The 27,906-nt window shown below is 48.2% G+C and overlaps 1 protein-coding gene across 9 annotated transcripts in view; it reads right to left on the bottom strand.

Moving 5' to 3' along the window:
• Nucleotides 1-27,906, bottom strand: part of PPP1R12C (protein phosphatase 1 regulatory subunit 12C) — a 44,632-nt gene that overhangs the window by 11,225 nt on the left and 5,501 nt on the right. For 3 of the 9 annotated variants that reach the window (XM_061588489.1, XM_061588493.1, XM_061588496.1), the window contains exons 2-12: nt 17,683-17,813; nt 16,178-16,296; nt 15,207-15,366; nt 14,110-14,254; nt 12,801-12,875; nt 9,726-9,814; nt 8,227-8,369; nt 8,031-8,128; nt 3,732-3,923; nt 1,251-1,346; nt 609-703 (exon numbers count right to left, since the gene is read on the bottom strand). In XM_061588489.1, coding sequence (XP_061444473.1) covers nt 609-703; nt 1,251-1,346; nt 3,732-3,923; nt 8,031-8,128; nt 8,227-8,369; nt 9,726-9,814; nt 12,801-12,875; nt 14,110-14,254; nt 15,207-15,366; nt 16,178-16,296; nt 17,683-17,813 — 1,343 coding nt within the window. The remainder of the gene's footprint in view (nt 1-608; nt 704-1,250; nt 1,347-3,731; nt 3,924-8,030; nt 8,129-8,226; nt 8,370-9,725; nt 9,815-12,800; nt 12,876-14,109; nt 14,255-15,206; nt 15,367-16,177; nt 16,297-17,682; nt 17,814-27,906) is intronic. The other 6 variants (XM_061588492.1, XM_061588494.1, XM_061588491.1 and 3 more) reach the window with 5 other exon arrangements.

Here is a 27,906-nt window from a genome sequence, read left to right as displayed (position 1 = left end):
ACGGCAAGGCTGATTGGATCTGGAGCCTAAGAAGTACCAGGTTAGGGAAGGAATATGTTGAATTACATCACTCCTGTTTCCAGAGCACAAAGGGATACTAGAATTCAGCCTTTGTTAACCATATCCTTCTCCAGTCAAGGATGAAATGCTGAAGTCTAACCACCAACTCAACTCACTCTTGATCATCCCAGAGTGCAGGACATGGAATAACGGGCTCAAGTTACAGGAAGCCAGAATTCGACTGAATGTCAGGAAAAACTTCTTAACTGTTAGAACAGTGTGACAATGGAACCAATGACCTAGGGAGGTGGTGGGCTGTCCAACACTGGGGGCATTCAAGAGGCAGAGCCACCTGTTGAGTATGCTTTAAAAGTTGGATTCCTGCATCGAGCAGGGGGTTGGACTTGATGGCCTTATAGGCCCCTTCCAACTCTATGATTCCATTTTAAACACCTTTTTTTATGCTCAGGGTAGCCCACGCTGGCTATGAAGCTAAAACAGGGGGGGGGAATCCATCCAGTGAGCTTCACATCAGAGTCTCCCCAATTAAGAGTCTGACATTCCATCTGCTATACACCACACCGGCTCACAGATGATAGATTACTCACGTTCGCCGGGGATCCCGATGGGGTTCAGTGTCTGGGAGGGCAAATATCCTCCGAGTAGGGGTCGGAGTGACCCGGGCCAGGCGTGGTTCTTTGCTCTGTAAAAAGGAAAGGGGAGGGAAATGAGGGGAAATCCACAGGAGATGTTACTATTAAACTGTTAATTTCTGTTCTGGCCAGGAGGGGGAGCTGCTCGGAGGCCAGCTGGAGACCTGGAAAGCTCTGACTTGCTTTTGGCCTGCTATTGTGGGCGCTGGCTGTCTTAAAGGAGGCTTTGAGAGTATCTGGATGGATACTGTGGTACTGCTCTGCCAGAGAGCAATGCTGAGCCTAATGCCTAACACTTCATCAGCGCTTACAAGCAGTTATGGCCGAGACAGAGCAAGGTCAAAGAAAATCTAAGAAACAAGGAAGTGAGGGCGGAGGGTAGAGTTCAGAGGAAAGTCAAACTGAACAAAATAGGACATTCCAGTTAGATCTTTCTTGTCCCCGAGTGATCCCACTAGGGCTCCCTGCCCACATCAGTTGCCTCCCACATATAATCCCATGGCTCTCAAGCTAAACCCCACATGCCTAAACCCCCAAATGCAACAAGCTAGCAAGCAAGGTAATCAGCCACACCCTCTAATGGGCAGAGGCTCCTACCGGGTCACCAGCTGGCTCAGAAGCTGCACTCCTATTGGCTAACCCTGGGCCAATGGGATTCTTGTTCCACTTCTGTAAGAGCTCCTGGATGTCTTGCTGCAGGTATACAGGCAGTGATGGGTTTGGGGGTGGGGGGAGAGAGGGAAGGAGGGAGAGAGAGAAAGAGAAGAGGGCAACACAGAGACAACACTTGTGGCAAAACCCCAACACCTCAAAATCTCACTTTTGAGAAGCCACCCCCGCTGGGAGGAGATGCCCTATGTCAACGGTTCCCAACCTAGGGGCCGTGAAGAAATCCAGAGGGGGCCGCAAACAGTAAATAATTTTTTTTTTTAAAAAAGTCCCCACTCCCTGGACACTGTCTGCTCCCCACTGCCACTGCAGATGACACCTCCCCCTTGCTCCAAACGAGAGGGGAGCGGTTTCTGAAGCACCAGCGTGTCTTTCAGGTGCACCAAGGGCAGCCATCTGCCTATAAAATACATGGCGGAAGCCAAAGAAGGCTGAGGGTGAGGATACCCGGAAGAAGAGGGGATTATTGTTGCCGACTCCTGTCTCCTCGCACTGCTGCTGCTGACAACACCCTTACTCAGAACAAGAGGAGAGGGCTTTTTGTGAAGCAAAAAGAAGCAAGGCTGCAAGAAGAGACTGCTCTGCCCCTTCCTTTCTGGCAGCCAGCCTGCCTCCCTGGAGGGAGGGGGTCACAAAATTTTCTGAGCTTATAAAGGGGGTCCCGTACTCATAAAGACTGGGAACCACTGCCCTACGTTAAGGCAGGCTCCCTTCTTTGAAAAAACAGAGTCTTTTAATGCTGCTAAATCTGAGATGGAAAAGAGGGAGATTAGGAGAAGGTCAGCAAAAAGTAGTAGAAGAAGAGAGGCTGCTAAGACCTAGCACTGCCTTTGCTCTTTCCTCCTATCCTTCTCTAGCACTCTCTGGCCTCCTCCTTTCAATTTCCCCCCGTGTTTGAGTTGCAGAATGGAAGGTGCCAGGGCCAAAGTCTGCCTGCTCCCCTCCAGAAATACCTTATCCCCTTCACTCTCTAGGATCATCAAGGCTGGCTGCTGGAGACTCAGCGGTGTGAGGCAAAAGCATACTGCACTTGCTCAGAGAAACTTTTTGATCAGCTTGCAGACCCTCGGTCATTATGTGGGAGATCCCAGAGCCAACACCAGTGTACCACTTCCTTAATCATGCCCTGCTGGGCACAGCTTCCTGGTCAAAAAAGGTGCAGCTTGCAAGCAGGCCTTCTCAAGCTGCCTGCAAGCTTTAGAAGTTAAACCTAGAAGAATCTACAATTACTGCACTAAAGTAATTCAGATGCGATGCCATATTATTCAAATAAAGCAAAAGTGAACCTATGGTGCTGCTTTACAATGAGGCAGACCATTGGTCCTTCTAAGTCAGCATCATTCTCTCTTATTGGCAGAGACTTCTCAACTCCTCAGTCAGAGTCCTTTCCAGGCCTGCTACCCAAGATCCATGTATCCAAGTAGAGATGCTAGAGAATGAACTCTCCACATGCAAACGCATGTGCTGTACCCCTGAACTATGGCCTCTACATATTTGCTTGCTTCCTTTAAAGTTTTCTGCTTCTCTTAGCCCCGGGAAACAGCAGGGTGCTATGCAGAGGACCCTGCCTTCCAATCTCCTTCTAGCCCAGGTGTGATTTTTCTCCAGGCCCTGTCCCAACCTATTTTCAAGAGTATCCGCATCGCCATAAGGGCTAGAAGCTTACCTTTAAAAAAAATTAAGAAAACTAGAGCAGAAAGCACCCGAAACTAAATTCCACACTTCAGGTGCGATTACAATGACTCAAATGCACACAAGCTTGACTGTATCACAAGGTGCCAGTAAAGCCATACAACATACAAAGCCCTGAACAGCCTGGGGCCAGGATATCTGAAGGGCGTCCTTCTCCTGTACTCATCTGCACGTGCACTGAGGCAGTCAGCAAATGCCCTGCTCTGGGTGCCCCCACCCCTCCAAGGTCCCCCCCCTGCCAACAAAATATCCTCCCCACAACAGCATTCGCCTGGTGTATATTCTGCCATTTTTAGACACCAGGTTAAGTCTTGTCCTACTTTCTCCCAAGTCATCAGAGAAGATATAATCTGGAACCGCTTTAATATTTTCAGCTGCAGTCTACTGGACTGTTTTGCCTGTGTATGGTTTCCTTGTTATCTTACTCGGCTCTGTTTTAAATCTGTTTTATTCTTATACCTCTTTTAAAAAAATTCATGCATAAGCTGCTTAGGAGGCGGATTGGTGGAAAGGGATGGTGGAAGTCTTCAGCAAAACAAAGAGGGCCCTCAAATCATTAGGGTGCAAGCCTCTCCCGCAGCCCCTTCATAGCAAATGCTTCTAAGGAATGCCTCTGCTCTAATCCAATGCTGTCATGCTGAATTCAGACGCTTCCCACCCGCACCCCAAAATTAATCGCTCAAGTATGTTATGGCACATCTCTCTGGCCGGGCTTACCTTTTCCTCTGTATCCAGCCGGGGGCTGGATGCGGAGCGCTTGATGCCACTGCCCTCCTTGGCTGCCGCTTCCTCCAGCTTGGCATCCTGCAACACCCCAAAGCTACTCGTCTTGCGGAGACTCTGCCTCCAGATAGCGGGAACTGCCGCGTCTGCCGGCTCCATGGTGCGGCTGGAGCCTCCAGAGAACTGCTGGGTGGGAGCGGAAGGGAAGGGGAAAAGAGACAGAGAGGAAGTGAGGAGAAGAGGAAGGAAGGGGAGTCAGGACGGATGAAAGGAACCTTATGAACTTGGGACAAAGGAGTTGGAGTGGGCCGGGGGCATGGGAATAGCCAGAGAGGGCTATGCAGGAATGTTCAGTCCTGCACAGAGGAACCAATGACTCCACAGATAGCAAGCAAGCCCACGCTGCTGGAGAACAGGACTCTCGACTATCCAGGAGAAGGACTAGAGCAGAGATGCAGGGTGCTATGACTCTCAAATCCCTAACAGAAAAAGAGTGCCCAGATTTCTCTTGGGAATGGAGCAATGCCTATGTGACAGAGGCGGCATAGCCAGGGCTGTGGGGGCACATTGTCCTGGCTGTGCAGCCAAAAGAACCAGGACTCCCAATATTTTCTGGATGAGAAGTCAAATTTAAAAGCAAGTGCTCTGCCCTGGGCAACTTCCCAAAGCAAGAGGTGTTATGGGGGAGGTCAGACCTACCTGAAGTCAAACTCCCTGGAATCTCCAACTCAAAGATTTGCATGCTGCCAGAGATTACTGGGGGAAAGGTGCTCTGCACATGCTCAGAGGTATTTTATTATTACTTCACATATTCCAGAGACCCAAGCCTCGACACTGAAGTAGGTCTTGGAACTAATTTTGGCTCAGATGAACGGATGCGGCACTGTGGCACTCCTACACTCAGAAGTTAGATCTACCCAGAACTGTGGAGCAGTATCTATTAAACAGAGACTCTGTGGAATGTCTCTCTCCTCTGCATAATGATGTACTCGCAACACAAGTTAGAAGGGAGCCACTTTATCTTGAGAGTGCTGGTAAGCAACTTTTCACCCAAGATTGTCCAAAATGGTGTGTATATAGCTACTGAGCACCAAAGGTCAACACAGCATCGGGGGAAGGGGAGTATACGCAAGTGTCAGGGCTGCAATGAGGATCATCCCAGAGGCCGCCTCCACACGCTCCAGGGCCTCTTTCAAGATGAAGCTGCCCTGAGCTCTCCCTTCCATCCCAGCAGCTGCCTTTGCCGACTCGACATTCCAAAGCAAAGCAGCCAACGCCTTTGGAGGGCCGTCACAATCCACATGATAACGCATCCGAGCTGCAGAATCTTGGAATGCTTTCAGAGCAGAGTTCACGGCAGGTGAGCAGGGCTGGAAAGCTGCCTTGGCAAAACAGATCAGGAACTCGTGGAGCTTCAGGAAGTTTGCCTCAGCTGCCTGGCTGTGCAAGGTTTGGACTGTAGCCCTCTTAGTAACACATTCCACACTGCCTCCTTCACAGGAAACCTTCAGTTGGCTGCCAGGCTTTCCCGTTCCACTCAAGCATGTGCGCAGGCACACACACATACACACACTCTCACTCGCTTCCTCTAAAGTCCAGCCTTGCAGCTATCTGTGTCCAGGTTCCCAGTAGCCCCTGCTCCAACACAGTATATCTGAAGAACCCAGGGGCTCTATAGCAGCCCACTACACTCCTGTTCCTCATTGAGTCCGCCTGTAGGCCACAAGTAGCTCAAACCTCTACCTCTCTCCCAACAAATGCCAGTGATATTGTATCTGCAGGGGATTCCTCCCCCCCCCAAAATGTCCCATGGCTGCACCCGTGGGAAACCACCAAGCATCAGCAGTCCTGTTGGATCGTGCTAACGGCCATCTAGTCCAGCATCCTGTTTCGCACAGTGGCCAAACAGGTGCTTTCAGATGATGCCTATAACTGGCATATAGAAAAGCCAATGGTCATCTCAAGTACCACCATTTCCCAACAAACCAAGCAGCATTAGGAAAGACAAGTGGGACCTGCAAGAAAAAACTGTAGCGTTGAGTGTTCCTATTCAGGGTTCTAGCCAGCCTGTTGGGCCCTTTCCAAGGATATGCCAGTTCTATCCCCCAAGAATTCCATCCCCAACCCCAACTGTAACGTCACCATTTCATGCCCGCTGAGCATGCTCAGTCCTTGACAGTTTTGGAGCCACCTCCCTGCGGTTATTTTTTTGGAAATTTCTTCTGCAAATCTTAGGGTTTCCTCAAACCTCCTAATACCTCCCTCTTTATGGGGAAGGTGCTGTTTTGGCTACACAATGGCTGGGTACTCTTGAGAATGAGTGCGCTATCAGTACATATATGATGTGTCAGTGGCTGGGACTGGGAGTGCTAAAGAACACTGTGAAAGGCAACCAGCCAAGAGCAAGAAACCAGGGGCTGGGCTTAGTCTTCAATGACAATTTGATTAAATCAAGTGTTGATTTTCTTGTAAGTCTTTGGTCTCACTATGACGGCCTTTTCTGACCAGGTGCCCACCAGGAGTTGTTGGACTCCAACCCCCATTACGATCAACCAGCATGGCCAATGGTTAGGAATGATGGGAGTTGTAGTCCAGCATCTGGAGGGACCCGGGTGGGGTCGGTTGCACTAGGCCGTTCATGGGGAAAATGAATAAATAAATGCACCCCAAGAAGGGCATGTTCTCCCCACCCCTCTCATTTCTGCAAGGGGCACTCACTGTAGCTTTCTGTTCCCTCTGGGGCACCAGAATGATCCCTGTTTTGCGCAAGCTTTGTAGCCACATGGAAGGTCCCAGAAGTCTGGGGCTGGGAAGCACAGGGGTGATGAAGGCAAACTGCAGCTGGAGCAGGTGCGTGGAAGGAGGAAGCAAGAAGAGGGATGAGGCACAGTCAGCAATGGACAGAAGGTGCACAAGGAAATGTGAAAAGGAAAACAAAGAAAGGAAAAAAACAAGTCCAAAGTATTTCACACAACGCAGACAGAAATGACATGCGGCGGAAAGGATGGCCAACCAGGCATGAGAATGTCTGTGTGTTTAAGGCCCGACCAGCAGGATCCCCTCAGCCAACTTCAGGAGGCCTCTCTGCAGCACCACCTTCAGAACAGACCAGATTTGCCCGTGCCAGCGTCCCAAGCAGGATGAAGGTTATCCTGGCCTCGTCCCAGGATAGATGCAAGCAAGAGTTGGTTAAATCAAGCGTGCGAGATGAATATGCTGGTGCATTAAGGCAGGAGAAGTTATCAGCGTGAACTCAGCATGTTGCGTGGCAAATGGGAGGATTCATGCAAGGATCCATGACAAGCCAAGGGGGAAGAGAAAGAAAAAAAGCTGGTCCTTAAAAAGGTGTGTTACATCAATATAGGACCAAAGTGTCATCGCTCTTTGCTTCCCGTGTTTAAATACTTTTGGAGTAACTTGGGAGTCCAGGCTCCCAGGCCATAGTTGCCCCAACTCCAAGCCTAGCAGGTCCATCCATTCTCCCCCCCGCCCCAACTCCCAAGTACCCTGCAACAGAATCAGGTGGGTAATTTGGTGGCAGAATGGCGAGGTGGCTGAATAGATTGCACCACTTCAGACTACAGGGATGGGGAACCATTTTCAAATGGACGCCACCATTTTTTCAGAAAATCCCTGCATATATAAAAAGAAGCTATCAGGGTGAAGAGTTATTGCCTTGCCCGCTTGCTGTTGTCCTAGCTTTCTACCTGCGTAGTTTTTTGTTTTTGTTTTAAACAGAGAGGCTTTAAAACTGCAGTTCCTCCACCTTCACTCTGCAGTAATACAGCCCATTCTACCACCTCCTCCTGCCACAATGCATAAACCAGGATCCAGCCTCCTGCAAATGGCTGGTAAGATCTGGTTGAGTGCAAGTTTTTTTAAGGTTGTTTTTTTAAATGTTTTTAATGCTGTTTTGTTTTAATGTATTTTAAGATCTGTTTTTATGATGTTTTAAAGTGTTTTGGTGCTTTGTTTGCCGCCCTGGGCTCCTGCTGGGAGGAAGGGCGGGATACAAATTAAATAAATAAATAAAGTATATTCACTACCAGTGCTTGCAGCCTCGAGTCCAACAGTTTGAATTATCCAAGAATGCAAAAGCAACTGGAACCTTCCCTTAACAAGGTCCACAAGCTGACAGAGCTGGATTTCAACAGGAGGCCAGTAGCTCTGAGACCCACACCACAGAAAGGAACTGAATGACAGCAGGAGGCAGGGGGTTGGACCACCACCTGCTCCTCATTTCCCCTCTGGGCAACCAAGCTGCCATGCCACTGCAGGTAATCAAAGCCTCACCTTCTGCCCTGTGGGACTGGGGGACACAGGACTGACGGGGGTCATGGAGACTCCATTCACTGCACTGCTGACTGTCAGAGGAGCGGCCTTCACCTCTGCTAAGGAACGAGAAGCAGTTAGCATCTAATCCATTATGCCAGGTCATTCACAGGTCTGCACTGATAAGGGCTGTGGCCCAACAGGTAGCTCCGCCTACCATTGGAATGTGGAGTCTCCTCCCCCTCTGAGGCAGAGCTGGTCTCCTCCTCACCGACGGCGATGGTGCCCAAGGTCTTGCGTTCCTTCGATTGGTCCTGGACAGAAATCTTCTCCTTACTGCTCATGCGACAAACGGAGCTCCTAGGAAGGAGAGAGATGTATGTGGGTGGGGGAGTAAGGATGTTAAAGGAAAACTTGTTTTTTTTTTAAAAAAGCTAACTTGCTCACCCCATCACAGTTATTTACATCAATTACACGTATGCCCAGGCAGAACCAGTGGAGGGAGCATTGAAGGGTTGCAAACTTCAAACAGACAACCACTCATTTCCAACACCCTCCATTTCCCTGTCTATGATCAGGTTCAAGCTACGATCTCTTGAGATAAAAAAAAGGCAGGGCTTATAGTTTATACGGATCTCAGCTGGCATCCTCTGCTAAACTGGTTTAGGTCAGGCATGGCCGCCATATGATCGCCCTACAGATGGAGCACTTGCTTTTTGTATGTGCGGCTGCTGGAGAACTGCTGGATTCACATGGCACGCACATGCAATGATGTACGGTTTCTGTTGTAGTTTTGCTTGTATACTGTTCAAGATACTGCCAACTAACTTAAGCCTAAGGGGTTGTTTATACGTTCCTAATCCTGGAAATCCCGTACATCTGTATCAAATCTTTTCTTGCTCTTCAGTCAAAAAGGCTCCCAGAGCAGCTTACAACTCAAATTAAAAAAAAATGAGTCTGTCCCCGTCTTCAGGCTTGTGATGCAACTGAGCAAGAGCAAAGGGATACCCCATCATATATACAACTCAATATGTGACGTACAGGGTGCGCTCATATACTGTGCACTTCACACACTTAAACTTTACACACGGCAGAGGTGTGTGAGCTGGCATCCTACCACCATGCCTGAACACGCATGAGCTGGCCCATGGCTTGCTTTTTAAAAATAACAACTGAGGTTGCCTTGGTGATGTCTCATAACATGCCCAACCAACGCAATTTGAGGCCAGTGAACTGATGCTTTCTGCTAAAAGGAGGGGGTTTGCTTTCCTGCTAATGTTTGTGGGACGACAGAAGACACTTGCAATTTGTACGGGCTTGCTGTGTATAGCCACAAAACAGTCGGATGGTCCGACCTGACGTCTGCAGTTTGCAACAGTAAACACTGCTGTAATGAACTGGCTTGTCAAACTTGCTGCATGCCAAATAAAGGCTTCTCTCTAAACCTGTTTTGCAACTTACACTTGGTGCGGGGTGCATGTGTGTCTGTTTCTATGACACACTGAAATTAATGCTCAACCATTCGCTGCATCCCAGATTAAAGAGCCGATATAGCCCAGGGCCTTTGCCTTCTCTTGGGAAAAGACAGCAAGGGGCTGAGAGAGCAAAGGTTGCAGCTGGGGACTTTAAAGCTAGGAATGCGGCATTTTCTAGAATGGCAGAAATTGAAAAGTAGGGGCCCTAGTAGCCAAATTGTCCCTCCCCACCCCTACTTACCTTCGGTGCTTGCTCGTGTATGATGGGGGCTGTTCCAAGCTGGTGTCAATCACCGCCTGCTTCAGGTGAGCTTCCTTCTTGCTGCGTAGCTGAAGGTTACGGGGAGAGAGAAGAAGATCAAGCTCTCATTCCCCTCAGCCATGCGACCATCACAGAGATGAACAGGCTTTGCCGGGAGTGGTGGTGGTGGTGGAGGGCTATGACACCTGCCCTTCTGGGCAGAAATACCTGAGGCAAGAGCAGTGCCCAAAGGCTTCTGTTTAATTCCCAGGACGGACCAAACGGAGAAGAACAGCAATGGTTGAAATCTGCACTGAATGGGCTGTGGGAATCACATGGAAGTGGATTGTGTTACTGCTGAGTTTTAAGGGGGAGGGCGATATGTTTGGAAAGATAAAGCGCAGATGTGCCCACAGTTGGCATTTGAATTGTTTCAGCACAGCCAAGAAGGAGCAGAGCATTTGCACTGTGCCTACTGCTTAGAAGCACAGGAGAAGGGTCCATCGCATTGACTGTTGGGGATATAGGAAGAGGCTTGCCAGATGAGAACAATGGCCCGTCTAGTACATCATCGTTCCTTTGGTCTGGTCAAGCAGGGTCTTTTTATGTACCCACAACAGCCAGCCAGATGCTTCAGGGACTCCCACACACAGGTGAGGAGAGCAACGTACTTCCCCACCCCCAGCTATGGTACTACCTCTGAAGGTAGAGGCAGAACACAGCCATCATGACTTGAAACCGTTGACAGAATCATAGAATACTTACAGTATATCCTGCTTTAGAGCTGCAAGAGCCTCTCAAAGCTGCTTGCGAAGGAATCTTAAAATAAAACTATACTCAAATCTAGTACAGGGGCTTATCGCAAGGCGGCCAGAAGGAACCAGGATTTCCTGCCCCTGTTCTTGTTCTTTCTCTGGTGTCATAACAGCTCCCATCAAACTGCTCTTGAGGCAAGGGAGAGCCTTCATGAATCCCTCCATGGGTTTGTCTAACCCCCCCCCTTTAAAGGCCTCGAAGCCAGCGGCCATCACCACATCTTGTGGCAGGGAATTCCATAAGGTAACTAATGGCACTATGTGAAGTCTTTTGCCTCTCCCCAAAATCTCCTGCCTGTTGGATGACTCCGAGTTCTATTATGAAGGGGGGGGTAGAAGATCTCCCTCGATCCACTTTTTTCCCCACACTGCACAATCAGGATCAAGGACTTGTGGCACCCCCCGCCCAAGAACTTGCTGGGCTCCCAATTCCCACCATCCTCAACCACTGGCCATGCTGACTGGAGCTGATGGGAGTTGGAGGCCAACACCACCTGCAGAGCCATACAGCTTCCCCACCTTTGTCATGCATGATTTTGCAAACCTCTTTCATGTCCCCTCTGCGGCCCCCTAAATTAATAAGCTTTAGGCGAGCCTTGGCCAACCTGGTGCCCTCCAAGGGTCGTTGGACTACAACTCCCAGTGCTGGCTGGGGCTGATGGGAACTGTAGTCCAATGACCCTTGGAGGGCACCAGGTTGGCTGCTTTAGGCCTTTCCTCTTGTTGGGAAACAGCTCCAGCCTCTTGATCATTTTGCAGCCTGGGCTAAAGCCCCTGGTGCCACGGCAGTTCCTTTCCCTCCTCACGGGTTACCACCGGGCTCTCTTGAACAGGCTCTCACAGGATAAGTCCCAGAAAGGGAAAACCCTTTGAAACTTTCCAAAGCGCCTCGAGGCTGATCTGGTTTCAGTCCACTGCTGGAAAAGAGCACGCAGCTGACAGGCCGGCGGGAGAAGCCGTTGCCGCTTACCCTCCCCTTGGGAAGGAGCCTCTTTCACCACCGAAGGCTTTGCCCGGAGCACTCACAGAGGGAGAGGGGCAGGATTCCCCAGCAACAACCGCCTCACGGAGGCCCACCCTGCGGTTTCAGAAAAACAGCCCTAGGCTGGCGAAACTCAAGTTAAGCTGACAGGCAGATTGGCCTCGCTCACTGACCTCCTGCCCTGTGGGGTTATTACCATCCCTCTCAACTTTCTGCTCTCGGGGCTGCTAGCGCACAATGGGAAAAGGCAATGTAAAATCGCATTCACCAAGACTGAGGGTACACCTCCCCCAAACCCGGATTTTTTTTTAAGTCAATCAAGACAAGTCCGCACGGGGGCAGGGGGTGTTGGGGGGAGGGAGGGCTAAAGGTCTCATTCATGCCCCATGGTTATAGGCTGTTACTTGGTTTGCATACCATATACACAACTCAACACAGAAATCAGCTTCACCTGGTGCTGAAATATGGTGTGCATGCAGGCCTGGAAGAGTCCAGGCAGCAATAAAAGAAATGTGTGCCTGTCCGAAAGCAGTTTTTAAGGGTGATTAAGAATTTTAAAAACCCACACCCCTGAAATTTAACAAACTAACACACAATAACCTATTAACATTTCAACGTATTTTGTGTTTATGTAGCAGTGGTTAAAATGACAGTCCTAAATAAAGCCCCAGAGAGCCGTAAATGGCAACTGCTCATTAAATGCCTGGGCAAACGAGAAGAGTCTTAAGCTGGCGCCAAAAGCCCATCTGATTAGGTGCCAGGTGAGCAGTTCTATGGGAGATTTGCCCACAGAAAACAGCTTTCCCTCAGTTGCTGCCTGCCTAACTTTTGATGATGGGAGCCATAAGGAATCTCCCAGTGAAAGGGGACAAGGGGCAGTTTTTTGGGCCCAAGGGCACTCTTTATACATTATATTTTAGTATGAGACAGCAATACCCCCTCTGTATGACAGCCTCGTAATGTCACTGACAGTAGCAATGTTGCAGCATGAACATTTCACAGTTTAGAGCTTCTATTTGGGATTAGGAGTCTTGCCCCCAATTTTTTCAGAACAGCATCTCCCTCAACCAGCTCCTCCAATTGGCACCTGCAAGCTTTTTCTGCAGGAGCTCCCCCCCCAACAAAGCCTCCAGGTGCTCTGCACAAGAGCACATAAGAGCGAGGGCTCCATGCGCCAGGGGTTTTCTGCACAGACGCAAAAGCAGATTCCAGGCAGAGCTCCAGACTCTCTTGTATCCACCACATACAGGGTGAAACTAGGGGGGGAAAGCCACTCACATCGTTTTGCTTGCGCTGGAGCTCCTCAAGCAAAGCCAAAGTGTCCTCATCCGCAAGGTCGCAGGGACGCTGGCCCTAGGGAGGGGAGGGAACAGCTGGGACTGAGCAGGGTCCACTGTCACAGTTTGCCTCAAAGCTCACCAGAAGAAAGGTGGGGACGTATAACGGGGGCAACAGCTTCCCCCTGGCATACAAACCACCAGCCATCCTGCCTCCTCCAAGCCCACCCAACGAAGAAGAGAACATCGAAGGCTTCTCTGGTCTTCACAGCTCCCCTACCTGCGAGGCTACTGGCTGCCATTTTGAATGAGGAGGACAACACGCCGTCCAGGTCAGTGTAAATAGATGGCTTGTGTGTCCCAAGCAAAGGGACAGCCCTTCCGCGAAATGATTTAGAGTGCAGGGGAATAGGAAATAGAAGGGCCACCCCAGCACCACATAAAAAAAAAGATCTCAAAGGAGACCCACAGCCATTTCAAGACATTCCTCTCTGTTGTGCCCACAATCTAGCCGCGTCAATCCAGACTTCCCAGGTCTTCTTCCTTCCTCCAACCTTTTGCAGGACCCACCAGCTCCTAGTTGTGGCTCCAGTCAGCACGCTTAGAATGGCACCCTCCCCCCATCTCTGTCCCAGTTGGCTTTCACTTTTGCAACCTTTAATTGGGTTGCAGCATTTAATTGATTAATCTGGAAGAGTAATCTATTTTTTTTTAAAAAAACTTTGTCACCTTAAGAGGCATTCCCGATCAGGCAACATTTATAATAAAATGTTTAGTACATCATTATAAAAAAAACCCTGCAGATGGCTGGCTAGCAGCATCTCAGAAGAGGCATTCTTCCTTCGCCTCCCAAAAGAGGGCGTGCCTCTATGACGGCTTCAGCTTTGGCACAGAAATGCACTGCCTGAAAATAACTTGTGTTTTTTTCCCTTCAAAACTATTATTTTATTCCTATGCAAATGTATACAGAATTAATCAACTCATTAACTGATCAAAATGAGTTTATGAAGTCTATTAAGATTTGTTTATAATCTGATGACAGCCCTAGTTTCACTGTCCTGGAAACACCCTTTCACTCCCATCAAGGGCAGCAACGGACTTATGAAGCTGCCTTTGGCGGCATTCGACCATTGGCCCCTCTAGCCCAGCAATCCTACTTTGGCTGGCAGAGCCTCTCCAAGGTCTTGGGCAACCAAAAGTCCTCCCTAGCCCTGCTACGTGGGATCCTTTCCAATGGAGACAAAGGAGGCCAGGGCTTTACAACTCCCCTCCCCCTCCAGTCTCACAGCCCGCCTCTCCTTTGCTCTCACCACATTATTGAGCACCTCCATGTCACAGAAGTGTTCGGCCAGAAGGCGGCAGGCCTCCTCCACTCCCCAGTGGGCTGCTGCATGTAGGGGAGCCCAACCATCTTTGTCGCGCACGTTGGGATCATATCCGGCTTGTAAGAGCAGCCTACAATGCAGTAAGAGAAAACCAGTGTCAGGGCATCTGGAACCCAGCTGCTTCCTGGACTGCAACAGAGTTATCATGGTAAAACCAGAGAGGGGACGGGGAACAGCAGACTCTGATGGGACAGAGCAGAGACGGTGTTGGAAACCAGATCTGCAGGTCTTCTGTGAAAGAAGGTGGCCTGCTACCCTCCCCACCAAGGGAGACACACAAGTCAGACTCCCAAGTTATCCAGGGGCAGGAAGGTTTGGACAGAGCGGTCCACCGAAAGCTTCTGAGAGACGCACATGACTAGGAGCCAGGAGTCTGACATTTTCATGTCAAACCTACTCCCTGTAGGTTAAGGAAGAATAGGCAGGAATGGACATGGGGCTCTTTTGGAAGGGAAGGGGATAGAATGTTAGAGAAGCAGTGGTCTTGTTCTGTTTTTCTTTTGAGGAGAGGAGTCTGGGTGGTCAAAGCAAGATGGCTGGCAGCAGGATGCCCGGACTCTTATCAAGGCACCAAGAGGAGGCTGGGGCAAGGACTGACATTTACTTGGCCTACGCTTTTCCCTAAGCTCCACCTTTGCTCAGGGGATGTTTGGCAAGACAGATGGAAACCTGGGAAACAGCTCCAAACAACATACAGAGGAGGAAAATCTAAAAGAAGTGATGCAACTAACCACTCTGGGCTAGGCGAGTGGTTCTGGGAGGGGGGCAAGAGAAGTAAGTGCCCAAACCTGTTGAGGCAATTAAGAACCTGAGGTGTAAAGTAGGCAGCCATCTGGGGAACCTATGTGCCTCAATGATCTTTGACATTATACCTCTAGACTGAAACTGGAAGAGGGGAAAGTTGGCTCCCATTTCTTGCTCTAAAAGGTGATTTACCAAAGGGTGAGATATGGGCTTGCACGCTCTCAGAAAGGATGATCCAATGGCCCTCTGGGCAAGGAGATCAAGTACCAGCCTCTCACCTCATGACCTCAATGTAGCCTTTGGCAGCCGCCACATGCAGGGCAGTGGCCCCTGTTTTGGGGTGTGGCTCATCAGAGATTTTCCCACCATTCAGCCACTGGCGCGCGTCACGAAGCATCACCTCCTCCTCCTCTCGCTTGGCTACTTCTACATCTACCCCTGAAAAAGAGAAAGAGGTTCCACAGGAGGAGCGGAGAACAAGAGGTCTGGACAGGAGGCCTAGAAATCTGAACGGCTGTGGTCACAGCAGAGAGCAGAATATCAACACAACTTCTCCAATAACGCTGAGAAATCCTAGCAACTGGATACTTTTAAAGTCCCTTTTCCTCCAAAAACTGTGCAGTCATCATTGTTTTGAGGAAAAGCCTGAAAACACAGAAGCTGGGTGGTATCCATGATTACATCATACATGTGCCCTATATCGCTAAAGAATGGAGAACCTGTGGCCATCCAGATGAAGCTGGATTCCAACTCCCATCAGCCCAGTCAGTATGGCCAATAGACAAGAATGATGGGAGTTATAGTCCAACATCGGAGGGCCACATTCCCTGCATTTAGACGCAGAATAATTTATACACAATAAACATGTGCAAATCATTTTGGTAAAGATTTTTTTAAAAAAACCCTCAGCTTTGGAGACAGAGAGCTTTCAAATATATGGAAGTCACCCTTGAGTTCTGACTGCAGAATCTGATGGGCCATCTCTTACAACCCCATCACAAACCAGGATGTGAATACATCGATACAGGGGTTTTTGTGTGTGTGAAAACCTCTGAAGACGATTCCATAAGCTTTCTGCATCGCCAACATGCACGCAAGAGGGGAAAATCACAGCAACCGGGATGGCTGGTTGGAGAAGCTCGGCAAACCCCAAAGGGTCCATGGTTTACCGAGGAACAGGGCATTACAGGAAGCAGAGTTATGTTTGTTGTGGATGGAGGCCGTGCACAGCAGTCTGCTCTCTCCTTACCTCTCTTTCCAATCTCCGAACGCAGTAAGGCCTCCATGTTGTCAGCCTCAGCGATGTCCAATGGCACATCCCCGTCACTGTTCACTGCAGCGATGTTGGCACTGTGGTCCAAGAGGTATCTGGGCCAGACAGTGAAGCCCAGGGTCAGATCCATGGGCCCATCCAGCCCAGCATCAGGCCTCCCACCTCTGCAATCCTGGATCAGACCACACACAAGCCCATCTCACAGAGGTTTCAGCACCTCCCTTCCTGCCCTGCTTGATGTGGCTAACCAAACTTCCTCGGGTGCCTTCGTTTGATCACTGAATGCTGACATCTTTAGTGCCTGCACATTGTTTCGTGTGCCCAGACATTAAGCCTCCCTCCCCTTTACTGGGAGATGGGGAAGAAAGGACCCGTGTAAATGCAGCCTAATACAGGTTTCCTTGGCTTCCAGAACCTCTCCCTCCCCTTGCAAGCAAAGGCCTTCATCCTTAAACAGAATAGCCTTCCCAACTAAGGTTAAAGTCATCCAAGGGTGTTGGCCTGGATGAAGATAAGACTCCTTCGCAGTTTATGGGAAAAAATAGGGAAATGTACAGAACGGCAGGATGGAAGCACGGTCAGAGTAGGCCTAGGACGCGCCTCTTTGACAGAATCCGAATGCCTGGAAACGGAGCTCCTGACAGCCTCTGCCCCCTTTAGTTTAAGAAGGGGGCAGGTGTTGCTCAGGAAACACACGGCCACTCTAGCCTCCCCTGCCTCTCAAGTTGAGGCCTTCACATTCAGTCTAGGGAAAAGGGGCAGGCCTGGACCGCCACCAGGCAAGCCCGGCCACGCTGCTCAGACTCCCAGGCTCCAGCCCGAACCACCATCACCTTTGGCCTTCCTCCTGCTACAGCCACTGCATTCGGAAAGGAGAAAGTGTGGCCAGTAAGCTCCAACAGGCTCTCTGCTGCTAACCTCGCTATTCTCTTTCTTACTTTCTCCGATACAATGAGAAAGCAAGAGAGAAAAAAACCCAAGCAGAGGACCTTGCTTTTGTTGCTGACACCCAGGGCTTTTTCCTCGCGTTGCCTCATGGTGTGTGGGAGAGGGGAAGCCTGAGAAGCCAGAGCACCCCATTCCGCAGCTGGGAAAGCACAGCGCAGCACTACGGCAGCTACACCAAGTGCCTCAGTCAGCAACTGGGGGGTTGGAATAAGTGGTCAGATGCTACAGAAAACATGGCTCCTGTACCTTTAGTGGCTGTGTGTATGACAAGCTAAAACTACTGAAATCCCTTCCGGACAGCTATTAAAGGTGCAGGAGCCCTGCTTCTCTTTCTCATCTGGCTACGCTATATCGGGAAGGGCACAGGCTTTGCAACTGCCACTCACCCCCAGGTGAGCAGCACGGCAAGGCTGGCCTAGGGATCGGTTAGTGTAAGAATGTCAGGCAAAAGGCCTGCCTATCGCAATGCCAATCAAGTTATCTGCGAGCTGGCATTGTTTGGGGACGTCCGCTCCCCTCCACCCCAAACTCACTGTGCAATCTCAATGTAGCCGCAGGAAGCAGCAACGTGCAGCGGAGTCCAGCCCTCGTTGTCAGCCTGGTTCAAGTCGGCTCCGTTTGCCACCAGAAATTCAACCACCTCCATGTTCTCATCGATGCAGGCCTGGAAGAGGCAGAAGACCCTTTGTCACAAGGAAGCCTTCAACTCCCTGTTTCTCTCTCCTGCGTAACACACGGGGCGGAGCCCAAGCTCAGTGGTCAGAGCACACGCTTTGCAAGGAAGAAGTCCCCGGTTCCCAGACTCCTCTCTGCCTGAAGCCCTGGCCAGCCACTGCTAGTCAGCGTAGATGGGACCGCGCTAGATAGGTGAAGGCATAAGGTAGCTTCTCATGTTCCAAAGGGACCTCCCCTCCCTAGAGAGAAACAAGCACTTCCCCATCACCCATCCTTACTCTACTCAACACCTTTCCCAGGGCCACCAAGGAATGTCCCATTGTGCCCGTCTCTCTGCCATGCAATACTGATGATGACTGAAGCTGGCAACCCCTGAACACGAGGGCACTGACAGAATGCCAAACCCTTCAGAGCTTTTTTATATGCCACACAGCAGGGCTAGGAAAATCCCGGGTGCCTTGGAATTCTGCAGTCAGTGATGTGGGGCACAAAAATTTCCAGAATTCCCCCCCACACTTTATTTTTCTGCAGAAAATCTTACTTTTCATAAGTTCATTAGGAACAGTGAATGGATGCCAACTGCAAATGCGGTTTAAGGCAAGCTTGGCAGTTTCAAAGTTGTATTTAATGTTTTTCAGGCGATTGTCACTACTGAGTATGCAAACCAGCATATCTTGCACAGTTCTGTCAGCTACAAACATTTAATAGTTTTCAGCACCTTTGTTTATTTCGTTAAATTTAAACAATGTAAGGGAAGGACAAGTCTTCACATATTTTTTTTACAAGTATTACAATATGTTTTTTAGAAGCTTTACAAAGTTCTACATAACACAATATATAACAGTAAGTGTGCTTTAATTTTTCCTCAAATAGCTCAGGTCAAATACTTGTGATGTGTTGGGAGAAAAAATTAACAGGGGATCCTTTTTTTTTAGCTTTGTAAAATAAACACGCAAAATCTAATCACTCTCTAATTGTCAGAAAAATTTCCAATACAAAACAAATCACTTCCTATTCAATTTACCCTAATTTGCATAAGAACACTTTCTGAAAAATTTTCCCAATTCAAAAATTTCAGGAACACACGTTATCATCGGCAGTATTTGTCCTGTTCTTGTGTGGATCTACTGGCCTGGTTTGCACAACACACTCAGCCAAACTTTGGTTTAATGGCACTGTGTGGGCTCCCAGAGAGGTTGCTCTTTTTTTTTGCTGCTGTGCCAAGCCAAGGCAAGGTTTGGCTTAGAGTGTCGTGTCAACTGGGATTTATGGGTAAGCTCTCTCCTCAGTAGCCATGAGTTGTAGCCAAGGACAAACAATGGCTAAAGTTGCAGTTAGCGAGCTTAACCGTGAATCTCGATTTGGATGATACACTAAGCTAAACCATGGCTTAGCAAGGCAACAAAAAGGACAAGGGAGCAGTAAAGCAGCTGCAAGCTCCACTCTGGGAGCCACACCATCTCCAAACCAGTTCAGTGCCTGAAAATGTGATGCTGTGTGTATGTGTGTGTAGGGGGGAGAATCCTGATAGGGAGGCAGGTTTAAGGTAAACATTAAGCAAAGCTTCCTAATGCCAATCGGACTGCAGCTCTGGAACAAGCTGCTCAGGGAGACCACAGAATGAATTCCCTGCCATGGAAGGTTTGAGAGAAGGGCTGTCTCATGGGGATGGGGAGGCCCTTCTGTTATCAGGCAAGAGGTTTGAGAAGATGACCTACTGGCTTGGCTTTCAACTGGTAGATCAGGATCCGTACACAAAGCCAAACATGTTGAAGTGAGAGGCTCTAAAGGGGTAAGGAAAAGCAATGCCAACAGCCACAACACAAATACAGGTAGCCTTATGCACTAATCGTTATAGTTGTATTACAGTTACGATGTCATTTAATTATATAACATAAGCAGCCCACTACTAGTCAGTTTTCGCAGTGCCTTTGTGTCCACTGGCAAAAAACAATGGAAGGCAAGAGCAAGCTCATTCCCTGCAGAGCAAATGGAGAGAGAACCCTGCCTTCATGCTTTTCCTTATCCATAGGGAAACTACCAAAAAAATTCAGACAGAGGAAAGGTAAGCTGAACACTCAGGGAGGACTGCAGAATATCCCTTGGTGTACAAGCAACCCTCTCACCCCAAGCTGGTATGGTCGTGCTGTCATCGATCCATAAGCAGGTCACAAAGTGGCATTATCAAAAACATTTTTTTTAAAGAATGCTTTTGTTTTAGAGGAGAGATGGTGACCAGATGCAAAGGAGGACAGACCTTCTGTACCTGTCACTGCCATGCAAAAGAGAGAATTTAACAAGGGCACTTGCGCTCATCTCTACACGACATGGTGCACCCCAGAGATTACTTTCCAGGGATGACAGGAGCTGAAGGGCAGCAACATCTGGAGGGCCACAGGCTCCCCACCCCCTGAATTAAAGGGGTGGGAGGCATGTCCTCTTATTATACCAGGAGGATGGCCATGCACGGGGGAAATCGGAGGGGGGTGTCCTATGTTAGAAGCCACAGTTAGACAGAGCACCTGAAAAGGCAAAGATGTCTCCTGTACTCGGTTACTCCCTACCCTGCTGCGTTATAACCTTCAAAGGCCTGGGTGCCTGCATCACTGGGCTTCAGCTGGTGGGACAGAAATCCTAATGGGGTGCAGCCATTTAACAGCAGCAACTGCAGCACCGCCAGCAGCAAACAACATGAAATTCCGAAGCGGATCCCCAAATGCATGTTTGGCTAAAGGCGGGCACCCGGTTTAAAAAGGCCAACCCCGCCCGTTCCCAAACTTCACTAGGGGCAGTAAAAAGTACAGGAATCCCCCTCTCCTTTCTCAAAGGCACTGGTTGTGTGGCTGCCCTTTGCTGCTGTGCTCTCTTTCTCTCTGTGTGCCTCTTCACCTGCAGGGGCTGAGGCAGAAAGCCGCAGGCAGCGCAACCGCAGAGCTGGCACTATGTTTCTCTAGCTGGAGGAAGATGTTGCAGAGCGAAGGCGGCCGTGGATAAGCAGCAGATGCTGTTTGCCACTTGGCTGCTCACTTGAAGGCAACTCCATCTCAGCCCAGCCAAGAGCTTCATCTCAGCCATGCAATAAAACAAGTAACACTTGTTTAGCACGTTCACGGGCTCAAAGCAGTTCATCCGCATTACCTAGTTCTCTTCTTTACAACAAGGTAAGTATTATTATCCCGTGTGCTACAGATGGGAGAGACTGAGGCAGAGAAAGAGAATGGCTACCCAGTGAGTTCACAGCAGAGGCAAGATTCAAACCAGGCACTTCCCGATTTATAACTTAAGTCTCTTGGTCTCTGCGCAACATGAGATCTAGCTAGCATGTCTGGATATATTTTGCACGGGCTGCAAAGGTGAATGGTTGGTTTTCAGTTCGGCACAAAGGAGAAGCTATCAGAACTTGAAAATTTTGTCTCTGCACAAGTCACTCTGGCGCGGGGCAAGGAGAAATGGGACAAAACACATGGACAAGGAAGCCAAAGTAAGACCATAATTACCCCACTCACAGTGCAGCCCACAGTAGCGCTGTGTCTGATCCAAACGCTAAATAAGGATTGAAAACCACAGTTTACTGGTTCAGATGCAACAGTATGTCTTACATCAGATATATAACATCAATTAGGCGGCGCTTCAACCATGGCAACTATAGTTCATCGTGAAAGGCAAACTATGGTTTGTCCCAAAGACAAAAGAATTAAAGCAGAGAGGTAGAAAGGAGGGCATGCACAATGTCCATTCGTATAGTGTCAACCATGCTTTAGTGACATTATATGCAAACCAGGAAACTGGCAATGGTGCAGTCTAAGCAGCATTACAAACACAAAAAATGCAAAAAGGGGCAACGGCCTTTTTTGTTTGTTTTTATATAAAAAAATTAAATTCAGATTTTCTCAGATCCCAATTCTGTGTCAAGCACCAGATGTGCTGCAGCATTCCACATGTGCAAAAAAAGGAAAAAATAGTCACAGAGACCTGCCGTTTCGATTGAACCTTAGTGTGTGTGTGTGGGGGGGATGGACGGTGGAAGGAAGAGAATTTTGGACCAGAGAGCCTTTGATGTCTCTTCCAGTGCCAGGAATATGCAGCTGCGCTCCTTTTGTGCTTCCAGCAGAAAAGACGTCAGAACTGAAAGCAGCAGCTTCTGCTAGATTTCATCTGCCTTTAATAACAGGCTTTGGATTTGCAGTCAAGAGACCACGCAGAATAAAACTGGTTCAGGAATGAAGCGACAGTAATGTGGGTGTATTGTATCAAGCAGTCTCGAAATAAGAATTTGGGCCATCTTGAGTTATTTTCAAAAACAGAAACACTAAGTGCATTAAAGCAGGGAGAAAAGACTCCTAGGCTCTTTAGAGAGAGTTAATTTAACCACGTGGAACACTCATAGCACCTACATTATGTCTACTCTGATTGACCGCACCTCTCCTGGATCCTGGAGAGAATAAGGCTTCTCCTAGCATCTGCTACCTGATCCTTTAAGTGAAGACTGGAGATGCATAGAAAGTGTGTGTGATGGCCCATCCCTGATTCTGTATGCATTTGTTAGTGTGGGATAAAACAGAAATATACAAGAAAATCACACCATCTAGCCCACTCCATCTGAGGTGTCTCCAGAAGGTTTTGGATTCCATCTTCTATCAGTCCCAGCCAGCATGGCCAATGGTCAGGGAATGATGGGAACTGTAGTCCAGCAACATCTAGAGGACATCAGGCTGATTGCTTCTGATCTAGACTGTTGCTTTCAACATTCTCAAACCCATTTTTCCACGGAAAATCTCACCTTTGCCATTTGCGGCAATACAACAGACTGAACTTGGTACTTTATACACACACAAAACCATCATGCTACCAAACAAACAAAATGGCACACACTCTGGGCAAAACAAAATGCTCCAAAGTTCTGTGCCGAGAGAAGAAGAATTTTTGTGGCAAGTACAGATTATGCCAACTTAAAAGTGCATCAATTTTCACAATACAGTGCTGCAAATTTTGAACATGCTTGCTTTTATTGCCCAATATATTCTGCTTCAGCTAACTATGGGAGGGGGGAGAAGAGGAGTGATGCAGGGCACTGAAGCCTATTCCTCTGACCACTGGGAAATCAGACATAGCTCACATGTTCAGGCCTATCTCTCTACTAACCACAAGGACTAGAAACTTGCTTTTCTTAAAAACATAACCCCCCAAAAAACGACTGACCTAACGATGCTGTGATTTTGCAGCTATGCAGGATCATAGAACATGAACAGCCTTGGTGCTAAATTGTAGTTTTGAATTAAACATACCATGTTCTCAGTGAGACTGCATTCATTCATTTTTTAATCTACTATAGGTCTGCTCTCCCCACTCTCGTTTGATAGACTATAGTGACTGGCTCAGGGTCACCCACTGATTTGAACCTGGAGTTCCCCAATTCAAGTCAGACGCTTTATCAACCACACCAAACTGACACTTGACAGAACTGCAGACTACCTAGTTATACTGGGTGGCAGGGACACCTTGGGTGCCTGGAAAGGGGCCAGGAGGCTAGCGGAACCAAATGCCTGAACAGCTTGCCCAGGATTCTAGTCATTCAAGAATCCCTGCATTCAACTTGGGATCCATACATGAGTTCTGGTGAACCCTGGTTCAAGTCATACCCACTCTGGACCAGAGCTTGGAAAAGTTACTTTTTTGAACTACAACTCCCATCAGCCCCAGCCAGCATGGTGCTGGCTGGGGCTGATGGGAGTAGTAGTTCAAAAAAAGTAACTTTTCCAAGCTCTGCTCTGGACTTATGACTGGCTCCCCCTGAAGAGAAAGGAAAATGCTGGAATTGCTTTCTGCCCCACCCTCCATTTCATGGGCTTTGGGTCCAACAGACCCAACTGAGGAACTGGGCTCAGGTAGCTGCAAAGGGGACCCCATGTCACCATCTTTGTCTCCAGCCTGGATGCAATTAGGAAGAAGACAGGCACGGAGGAAGATACCGGCTGTTTCACCCAACCAGCTGAGCTCTGATATTAATAGCCTCTGCCTGGAATGCAAAGATTTCATTTTCCACAAACAAGAGAGACCGACTGGTGTGGGCTGAAGCTCTTCGGAAACATTCCCTGGCCGAGCGCGCTGTGCGAGCACTGTTTCTCCTTGTTAGGCCCTGATTCCTCCCAACTCTGCATCTTCTCTTAAACCCCACTGGAACCATGAGAGATGGCACTGGAGTAGACTGCGACCAAGTCTTGCCACAGCCATCTCCTTTCCTCTCAGCATCACCCCCCCACCTGAAAAATGTCACGGAAACTGTGTATATTTAGAAGGTACATTCTTTGGAATTCAGAGGGGAATTGTTATTTAAACTTGCCTGTTCCAAAGATTACCTTCTAAAGGTCCTTCGTCAGGGGAATATAATATATTTAGAATCTAAATATATAAACGTTCCCCTGATGAAGGGCCGCCTGTGGCTCAACATGTGTTGGGTCTTTTGAATTTTGATTTTATTGTTATTATTTCTGAATACATTTGCCTCTCCATCTTTCTGCTAACAATTCTTCTATCATACTGGGAAAACCTAACTCGACAATCTCTCATCTGTCCACAATCACGAGGACTAGAAACCTTTAAAAAAAGAAAAAAGCTGCAAACAGAGTTGCCCTTTTGCTTTATTTGGAATGTTTACCTTCAGGTGATAGTCTTTGGAAGCAACAAACCCCATGTGCTATAGCTCCATTGACTAAGCTCTTATGGAAGAACTATATCAAATGAAGTCTAACATTTCCCCTCCAAAACTAACAAGAGGCGTATCTACAGCTGCCATCTGTGAGAAATTCTTCATTTTTGTTCTGATGAGGTATGAAATGGGATGCAATATGGGAGATCTCATCTAACAACCTGAGGCGTTTGGAAACGTTGTAATTATCACACAACAGTGACTATCACTCATATTTGTTTGTGTATGTATGTGTGTGTGTGTAGATAGGTAGATAGCCAGACAGATAGATACACACACACACACTCATTTTACATGTTGTTTTGTTTTGTCTATTTATAAATCACCTTTTATACCAGTTTCATTGTTTTCAGAAGTTCCTATGCGCTTGACTGTTGTTCTGAGACTTATTTCTTGATGTTTACCAGCCTGAGCGAAAGCCGTTATCTAGTCAACGGCAGGTCTGCAATGAAGCAGAATCTCCTATCCTTGGTCTCGTCTCCTTGCCCAGTCCTTGGCCCCACTCCCTCTTCTGAACAGGTCATAAGATTTAAAAAAGAAAAACAAAACCACCTAAGAGTCCCATGCCTGCCCAACATGGTTACATAAGGCTACGGCATTGCTATTTATGGCTGCACCTTGGAAACTGCTCCTGCATCCAACTCCCAGGCTCCCCCCACCCCTGAATCCAGGGAAAACACTTTACCGAACAGGTCTCACAATCCAACATGTTCCCTGCCGTTCTCAGAACGTAGTAGCTCTGGCAATTCTAAATTCTGCCCTGGCCGGAAGCCAGAGAAGTATCAGAGGGGCAAAGTGGCAGAGAGGACAGACACCAGGGTAACTCTGGGAACACAAAGTGAGGAGGGGACTCAGGGATTTGCTAACAAACAAGTGGACTCTAAGCCAAGAGGAGGCAGCTAGAAGACAGAAGTCTCAGCTCAGCCTAGAAAATAAGAAGAGAGCAACTCAGTGGGGCCAGGGTGCACCATTCACCAGCCAGGAATGATTAAAAAAAAAAAAAATCAAAGACATAGGTAGGACCTATTTGTTGATTTTATATCCTGCCCTTCTTCTGGCTAGACGACAGGGCCAGTAACAACCTAAATGGAATCGTTATTCAGTTTATGAACCATTGTATTGGTTCACACATACAATGATAACATTACAGTGATAAAATCGTAACTGAAACCACAGGATGAGAGCAACTTTGACAAAGATCAGCAGTGACAGTGATTTGTATCACCATCAAACAAAAGTCACTGACATCTCACTAAAATCACTACCACCTATGATCCAAAGGCTGGACGGGTAAAAATGCATTTCACTTTTGCTTAAATGTTTCTGCTGTGGGGGCCAACCAGATGTCACCTGACTATAAATATGGATGGCCACACTGACTCCCTAGAAGAGAGATGGGGAACCTGTTCTTGGGACTCCAGCTCCCATAATGCCTGACCATTGTCCCTGCTGGTGGGGACTGATTGGAGCTGGAGTCTAACAACATCTGGAGGCCTACACGCTCCCCAGCCCTGCCCTAGACAGGGGATTTATGGCTAATGAACACAATCAGGGGATTTATGGTTAATGAAGAGAGTGCTCTTGAGCATATGCCAAATGCTGCCCCTTCCCCATAGTTCTGGCCATTGCTGTGCTATGCTGATGCAAGAGAAGTAACTGATTTCAGAGGGTTTTCTTTGGGAAGGGTACCTTTTAAAAAACACTTCCCCCCCATCAATGGCTGTAGTGCTACATGACTGTGGACTTGACATGTGGATCAAAACAGGTCTACATCATCTATGTTCACTATACTTGATCCAGCTTTGGAATAGCACCACACACGATGATTGCTGGAGAAACAGTTCTACATGGGTGTTTCCTCTAGGAAATAAATGAACGTTTAAAGACCAATATAAACATATTTACGATTCCTGGCAAGGTGAAGGTTGGAAGATACAACCCAATCCTTGGGACTGTACCAGGCCCCACCTAAAGAAGGCTCAAGGAAAAAGTAAACAGAAATTGGGGGGAAAGTCCCCCCCCTCCAAGTTGGAAAAAACACACACGTTTTCCCCCTGAATGTTTCCATTTTTTTCCTGGGCCTTCACATTTCTAGATCCACCATTCTCTGGCCCCACTCCATGCTCTGCATAAGTGCTTCTGCCTGGTTAAAACGAGCTTCTGAACTGTGGTAACGTCTCTCGCTTGTCTGGATGGAGAGATGTGTGTATATGTAGAAACCCCTCACTTTTGCATAGCTGAAATGTAGACTACTGTACAAAGATAGGAGTCACATCTGTTGCTCCATCCAATTTTGCCACTGGCTAAAATGACCGCTGCCATGCGCCCCCACCCTCAGAAGGTTGTTGGTGAGGGCATGGGGCCTTCAGGATGCAAAAGGCTCTCCACCTCTGGTCTGCAATGGCTGGCGGCAGCGCTGCAGGGTTGCAGAAAGGGATTTCACTCATCCAACCTGGAGACGTTGGGGACCGAACCTTGGACCTTTTGTATGCAAAGCATGTGTGCTCTTTCCCATTTTTACTCTTCATCTAAGGACCCCAAGGTAGCAAATACAGCTCTCACCCCATTTTATCTTATCAAGTTAGCTAGGGTAGAGTGATTGGCCCACGGTCACCCAGTGAGCTTCATGATGAAGTGGAGATTTGAACTCCAGGTCCTTGGCAGGCACTCTAACCACTACACCACACTGGCTGTTCTTATAGAACATTCTATACTGTCATTACTCAGGTGCAGCATTTGCTTTTTTAAAAAAATCCTGCTCTTTGCAAAGATAGCCCAAATCTGGCTGCAGGAAAAGGTAAATTCTTCAAACTGTATAAATTAAGATGGTGAAAATTAATTAAGTTTGCGTATAGTGCATCACATATCTTGTTTTGGCTGGTCACAGGCAAATGCAAAGAGCCACAAAAATGCTGAACTATCCCAACACCACAGGAAATCCTCCTCAACCTTCCCACTAGTTGCAGAAATTTTACAGTCTTAAAGACTAGAAAGTTCCTTTGTTGCTGTTGTTTTAAAGAAGCTGATTCCAGTCCCCTCAATTCTGTAATTGTGGGATGTGCAAAAATTAAATGTGCAAAGTGCTTTAGACTCTTCACCTCTTTATTCACTTCTATCACATCTCCACATTTCTATTTTGCGGCCAATCTCCCCAAGGAAATCTCAATATGTTAAGTGACTTCAGCACACACTATGGCTTGGATATCCTTTCCAAACCAGAATAAAGGCTTAGCAACCCATTCCCCAATGGCTTCCCCCACCATTAGTCTTAAATCCTCAAGACAGAACGCCTGACATAGGCTGCATCTTCCTCCCTAGACCAGGACTCATTCCTTTCACCACACACACACCCTGCCAGAGTTTGACAGACTGGTGT

This window comes from Rhineura floridana, chromosome 11, assembly GCF_030035675.1.
Source record: "Rhineura floridana isolate rRhiFlo1 chromosome 11, rRhiFlo1.hap2, whole genome shotgun sequence".
NCBI classification, from domain to species: domain Eukaryota; kingdom Metazoa; phylum Chordata; class Lepidosauria; order Squamata; family Rhineuridae; genus Rhineura; species Rhineura floridana.
Note: the sequence above shows the minus strand (reverse complement) of the source record. Positions and strands in the feature narration are given on the sequence as shown.